This window comes from Triticum urartu, chromosome 2 (genome assembly GCF_003073215.2).
Source record: "Triticum urartu cultivar G1812 chromosome 2, Tu2.1, whole genome shotgun sequence".
Lineage (NCBI taxonomy): Eukaryota > Viridiplantae > Streptophyta > Magnoliopsida > Poales > Poaceae > Triticum > Triticum urartu.
In genome coordinates this window covers 391,405,209-391,411,989 of record NC_053023.1, presented here as the reverse complement: position 1 = coordinate 391,411,989, position 6,781 = coordinate 391,405,209, and the positions used below count along the sequence as shown (strand labels likewise).

General features: G+C 50.2%; 1 protein-coding gene across 1 annotated transcript; it reads left to right on the top strand.

Annotated features, from left to right (window-relative positions):
- The first annotated feature begins 4,172 nt into the window (after positions 1-4,172).
- On the top strand, positions 4,173-6,312 carry LOC125537473. The gene is made up of 2 exons (XM_048700792.1): positions 4,173-5,097; positions 5,193-6,312. The coding sequence occupies exons 1-2, from the start codon at positions 4,451-4,453 to the stop codon at positions 5,917-5,919; spliced, it is 1,374 nt and encodes a 457-aa protein (XP_048556749.1). The 5' UTR covers positions 4,173-4,450; the 3' UTR covers positions 5,920-6,312.
- Positions 6,313-6,781: the final 469 nt, after the last annotated feature.

Genomic DNA, 6,781 nt, shown 5'->3' with positions numbered 1-6,781 from the left:
TTTGCATACAGCCGTTGGAGATGCCTTAAACTGGTTGTTGCAGGCACAAACAGATGCTTTGTGCGAAGCTTTCGCATCGGGTTTCGGTTACCATGGCGGCAAACGAAAAAAATAACAAGGGAACGCTAATTTAATTATCAAAAATTAAAAAGAACAGGGGAACGTTAATCTTTCCCTAATAATAAAGCACGGATTGACTCCGTGGGTTCACCGTCACAATACGCTTCTTTTTATGATTTTACGCTTTCAGTTTGAATTTAAAACATATACGTGAGGTGGTACTAAATTTCGTCCGCTCGCAAGATTTTTGTATGTAAGTATTGTTTAGGATCACGTAAAGGAAAAGGAATCTACATTGATCGCGTATAGGTTTCGTATTGGGCACGTTCTGTAGCTCCCACACCCTGGTTCCCTATATAAATATAGGGTGAGATTGAGGAGACACCTGAGATCGAGGAGAAGCGAGATCGATCATGATAAAAAGCGATCCGCTGGTGGCGACGCACGCGGCCAGGCCGGCGGCGAGGCAGCTAGGCCCTCGACCTTTCTGAGTTGGCCACACGATGAACCGCCGGGTGAAGCCCGCATAAGCAGGGTCACGTGAGCGCACAACTAGAAGCTCGAGGACAACGTCTTTGGCAAACCAGATCGATTCCACCGTGATGTCTGTTCCGACGACGGCGGATACTGCCAGAACCAATTTAAGCCGAGGCAACCTGTTCATCTCAAGCAGCGGCCGGCGGCAACAAACCGCCATGGACTTCATGTTGCTCAGCGACGACAATGGCACGAACATCGGCAGCGCTGAAATAAAAAAACGCCTACACAGCTCCGGCAACATCCAGCATCACTGTCATCCCGAGGCGAGGCGGCCATAGCAGTCTCCTCGGAGCGGAAAGTGGTGGCCGGGAAAGTTTGGAGATGGCACAATCGCAATCTGATGCCCACCTTCCTGGGTCAAGCTCGTGGTACGAGGCAGCCACAGGACGTGGTAACGAGGACTCCCTGATGTACTCCAGCCTCACCGACAGCGTCGTGAGCGAGGCAGCCATCAATGGTCTGACTCTGCTATTGGGAGCAACCTCTCTGTGGACAGCGTTTCCAAGTGGACGTCGCCAGCGAAAGGCTAGATCAGATTAAACATCGACTGCTCCTTCTTCAAGAGGGAAGACAGAAGTGGTGCCGGTATGATTGCCCGGCGACCTGACAGATCGGTTGTGCTGGCTACCAGGCTGCCCGCAACTCCATCCAGAACTGCTCCGAGGCGGAGGAAGCTGAGGCTAAAGCGGCGTTACCAGCTGAATCGGCTTCCTTTCGATTTTGATGGCGGAGCTACTGGCTGGATTGGCTTTCTTGTGGGCGCATTGGTAGGGGAACTACGCGAGGAACCGAGCGGCTGGCCGGTGCCGGGTCCACTGCACACAGCAGTCGCCGCCACATCTGTCGTCTCCAGATCTGAGCAGATGCTCGCCGCCGCCCCTTTCAACAACATGTGATCCGCCTCGTCGAGCGAGGACGCGGGGTGCTGCTTCTGAGTACACAGGAACCGTCTCATTCCGATAGGACTCGCCGCTGTTCCACAACGAGGACGCCGCCGAGGTCGTTCCGCAACACGCCGTTGTTCCAGCAATAAAACACAGGTTTTGCCGGCCCCTAAATTGTCTCCTTTGCTGATATTGATTATTTATTTGTCCTTCCTCTGCACAATTGAGCGCATGATTTCAATTGCCATCGTACAATCTGCATGACATGCCATGCTAAATGCAGTTATGTCGTTTGATTAACAAGAATACTAGATTCAACATGATCGGAGCAAGAAAGCTATTTTGTCTTTTCAATGCAACCTTAGGAAGATTTTGCTAACACGCTTGCTAACACACTGCTATTGATTTTTTTCAGCCGTGTTCAGAGCAAGAAAGCTATTTTGTCTTTTCAATGCAACCTTAGGAAGATTACCAGGGAGCCCTAATTGCCAGAATTAAATCTTGATGACTACAAAAGTAAGGTGTGCAGTAAGCAAGTTTAGAGAGGGACATATCAAGTTTAATCTGAATTAGAACAGGACAGGTTTGACAAACAACACACTTCTGGCCATTGTTTAATTGATTGTTATTAGGGAGCAAAGATATGCACACCTTCTTTTTCTTGAACTATGCTGAGAGCACATAGTTTCATGTTGTCAATTCATAGATCATCACAGGATTAGAACTTGCTCTACAAGAAATTAGTAATTCTCTGTACTGCATTTTTTTCAAAGTAAGAAGACATGAGTTGACACTGCAGGACAATGAGACTATCTGAGGGTCTATTTTGTGCACAAGCTAAATTATTATTGTTTGGGCAATCTGATTATGTAATGTTTAACCTTTGGGTACAATGGAAGTTACTGACAGATGTTGTGTAACTGAACTAATTTCTCTCGTTCGATTTACCGCAAAAATGTAAATACTAAGGATGAGCAGAGAGAAGAACAAAAGTCACTGATTTGGGGAAATAAATAATGTTAGCATAGAAGAGCATAGCAATTGTTCTTTGCAAGTTGTAGTACATAGGATCTTAGTAGTGAAATTATTCTAGGTGCTGTTTGATAAGTATCTGCCATGGTATTAACAATGCAATTATTTTGAATCGTTTACCCATCTATTATTGCTGCTGCACACTGAGGTTTGATTTTACATATTCTGCATATGCTACATGAATATTGATGCAGAAACTGTTGTTCAACTATGAAAATTAAACTGTACCTCCGTTATGCGATTGAAGCAGCATACATATTTTGGGCTTTCGTGATTTTGGGTCAGGTTTAGTATTGTTCATAGTCGTACATTTTGTACAAGCTGATATTTATTTATGCATTCACATATTGTAGTTGCTGAAAAGTTCACATTGTTTCTTCTCCTGTGCTTTTTATTTTGATTTGCTCGAAATTCTATATCAGGAGGATTTATGCTCAGTAGGATATATTTGGGAAGACGAGCATCTTATAAAATTTGTTTACTAACTTATGTGATGCTTGAAGATTTGTCATATTCAGTATCATTGTTGTTATCTAATGCTTGAAGTACATCTCAACTCCGGAATTTTCAGTAGATGACAGTCATAAAAAATATTGAAACTACTCTCAATGATGAAACTTAAAAGACCAAAGGAAACAATTTAACACATTCAATGAAGATTATTCATAGCCTCCGTAGTTACGAGTCTTCCATGATGGAAAATCTCGAAGGTATTGTATTTGAGAAAATTGTTGTTTACCTCCGTTGCAACGCACGGGCTCTTTTGCTAGTTTAATTTAATTATCAAAAAGTAAAAAGAACAGGGAACGTTTACTACTTAGGGCTTCTTTGATTCAAAGGAATTTTATAGGATTTCCGGAGGATTGAAATCCTTAGAATTTTTTCCTATGTTGGTCCTTTGATTCATAGGATTGGATCCCATAGGAATTTTTTCTATGGAATCTTCTGTACTATATTTCGGGCCTCTTTGATTCACAGGATTATCAAAATGAAGGAATAGGAAAAATGCAGGAATAGGATGGCATGTCCCATAGTATCCTACAGGATTTGAAAGAATGTTTGATAGCGCGGGGAAAACAAAGGAATTCTACAAAAAAGTTCGAGTGGATGGAAATTTTCCTCCAAAATATAGTACAAATGGATCCTATGGAAAAATTCCTAAGGATGCCAATCCTATGAATCAAACGAGCATCACAGGAAAAATTCCTAAGGGTTCAAATCCTTCAAAAATCCTATGCAATTCATTTGAATCAAAGGAGCCCTTCATAGGAAATTTAATATCCACTTCAACCTCTTTTTACAATTCCTTTGTTTTTCCCGTGGCATCAAACAATCATTGCTAATTTTATAGGATTCAAATGGACATGTCACGCCAATCCTACACTTTTTCTATTCCTATATTTTCAAAATCCTACGAATCAAAAAGACCCTTAATTGCTGAGGGGAAAAGTCACTACCGCGAGAATAGCTTCAAAAGAAAAGAAAAAAAAAGTCGCTACCGCGAGAGTGCAGGGGAGAGCTCCGCATGGCCGGATCCAGTGCGGTCGCGTGTCACACCTCCGAGCAGGCCGCTTTTCCAGAGACACCGTCATGAGATGTTTTCTTAAACCGATGGCTGGTGGACCAGGTATGCTGGGACCCATCTGTAGGTGGGTGCTACGGGGAGGTGGATGGGTTGGAATAGGAGGCCCCGCTCCGCCCCGGCCACAGCTAAGGGGGATCCAGGCTGGCTACACCCAAAGGCGGGCTTTGTACCCTATTATCCCTCGTCACCACACCTTCCCCATCGTCTCTCCGGAACATCAACCTTTTCTTGCTCCGCCATCGCCGTTCAAAGAAACAGAACGAAGATACAGAAGCCAGCCACCGCCGAGAAGAAGAAGAAGTTACGAAGGACGAGGTGGCCGTAGTGAGAGTGGAAGCAGGGCCTTGAGATGGACCCGTGCCCGTTCGTGCGGGTGCTGGTCGGCAACCTGGCCCTCAAAATGCCGGTCGCCCCGAGCCCCGCCGGCGCCGGCGCCGGCGTGCACCCCACCACCTCGCCGTGCTACTGCACGATCCGGCTCAACAAGCTGCCGCTTCAGACTGCCGCGGCCCCGCTGCTTCCCTCGGACGACATGACGCAGGGTCCCGCCGCGACGGGCGCACTGGCGGCCGCCTTCCACCTCTCCAAGGCCGACCTCGACCGCGTCACGGCCAAGCCGTCCCTGTTCGTCGCCCGATCCGCGAGGCTCAAGGTTGCCGTGTACGCCGGGCGGCGGGGCACCACTTGCGGGGTCAACTCCGGCCGGCTGCTCGGGAAGGTGGTCATCCCGCTGGACCTCAAGACCGCGGTGGGGAAGCCCATCGTGTTCCACAGCGGCTGGCTCTCCATCAACAAGCGCGGCCGTAAGGCCTCTGCCGTCTCCGGCTCCGCGCAGCTTAACCTCACCGTTCGCGCCGAGCCCGACCCGCGCTTCGTGTTCCAGTTCGATGGCGAGCCTGAGTGCAGCCCGCAAGTGCTCCAGGTGCAGGGTGGCATGATGCAGCCCATGTTCACCTGCAAGTTCTCCTGTCGCAGTAACAGCGACCTCCGCTCTCGGTGAGTCATTGTCATCATGGTGAACAATTCAACCTCAATTCCCAAACAAATGTTGCTTTGTTCTGACGGAATTCCTCAAAATTTCGGTGTTCCAGATCAATGCACTCCGATCCGGGGAGTGGCGGCCGCAACTGGCTGATGTCGTTCGGTTCCGACCGCGAGCGGGCAGGGAAGGAGCGGAAGGGATGGTCGGTGACGGTGCACGACCTATCGGGTTCGCCGGTGGCACTGGCGTCCATGGTGACGCCGTTTGTGGCGTCCCCCGGTTCCGACCGCGTGAGCCGGTCCAACCCGGGCGCGTGGCTTGTACTCCGGCCCGGCGACGGCACTTGGAAGCCGTGGGGCCGCCTGGAATGCTGGCGCGAGCGTGGCGCTGGCGCGGCCGGCGACAGCCTCGGGTACCGGTTCGAGCTCCTGATTCCTGACCCAACCGGAATGGGCGTCGGCGTCTCTGTCGCCGAGTCCAACGTCCCTTCCTCCCGCGGGGGGCGCTTCGTCATCGACCTGACGGCGGCGCAGCCCTTCGGCCGGAGCGGGTCGCCTGGGTGCAGCCCGCGCGGGAGTGGTGACTTCAGCGGCGGGTACGGTCTCTGGCCCTTCGGGAGCTACCGCGGGTTCGTGATGTCGGCGGCAGTGCAGGGCGAAGGGCGGTGCAGCCGGCCAACGGTGGAGGTGGGGGTTCCGCACGTCGGGTGCGCGGAGGACGCGGCGGCGTTCGTGGCGCTGGCGGCAGCCGTGGACCTGAGCATGGACGCGTGCAGGCTCTTCTCGCACCGCCTCCGCAGGGAGCTCTCCAGCACCCGCTCCGACCTACTGCGGTGAGGACACCCACCGAGCGGCAAATGCGACCACAAACTGTACAGCGGTGGTGGCGAGATCGAGGGAGTCGATGGTGGTGGTTCAGGTCTCTTGTTTTTTTTTCCGTGGGAGATCAGACTGTCCGTTTTTTGGGATCACTTCTGGTGATTTTTGGTGGGGGTGTTCTTGTTTTAAAATCCGTCAATAGTAGAGTAGTAATTTTTAGTCTTCTACTAGCTGCTTTGTGAAGTTTTAGAAGAAAATCATCAATCAGCCGTAGGAGAGAGTTCGTGTTCCGAACTTCCGATCGTCCTTCCAGTTTCAATTTTTCTTTTCTTTTTTGCCATGAAAGGAGTGAAGAACCGATGTCGTATTAAAACCCGTTGCAGAATGAATCGTTGTTTTTTTTAAACCGAAGAGCTTCTCTTTTTAGTGCCACTAGTAGTTGTGATGAGTTGTATTGGTAGTATTTTGCAACGAAAAGATTTGTTGGGGTCGACGCACTGGTAGAAGTGTGGGCGTGGCGGTTGGCGGGACAGGGCGGCATTCCTCCCAGCTGGAAAAGAGGCGGGAGGGGTGACGCCTGCAGTGTGGGCCCTGCGAGTGCACATGGGATGTCTTCTCACGTTTCGTCCACTCCTACTCCCATTCTCCGCTCGCTGCGCGCATGGCGTGGCGTGGGTCCGCGGGGTGTCAGTGAGTGACGTTGTGGCGCAGCTGCGTTGCAGTGGGTCAGATGGGGTTTCAGCTGCTTTCCCACTTTTCTCTTTTGTGCTTGGTTGCGTTCGGGAAGCGGTTGTAGGGATTGGTGCTGTCTGTGATGTGCTGTGCTGCCATGTAGTTGGGTGCCTGCGTCTAGTCCAAGCTGTTTCTGCCATCGCACCAC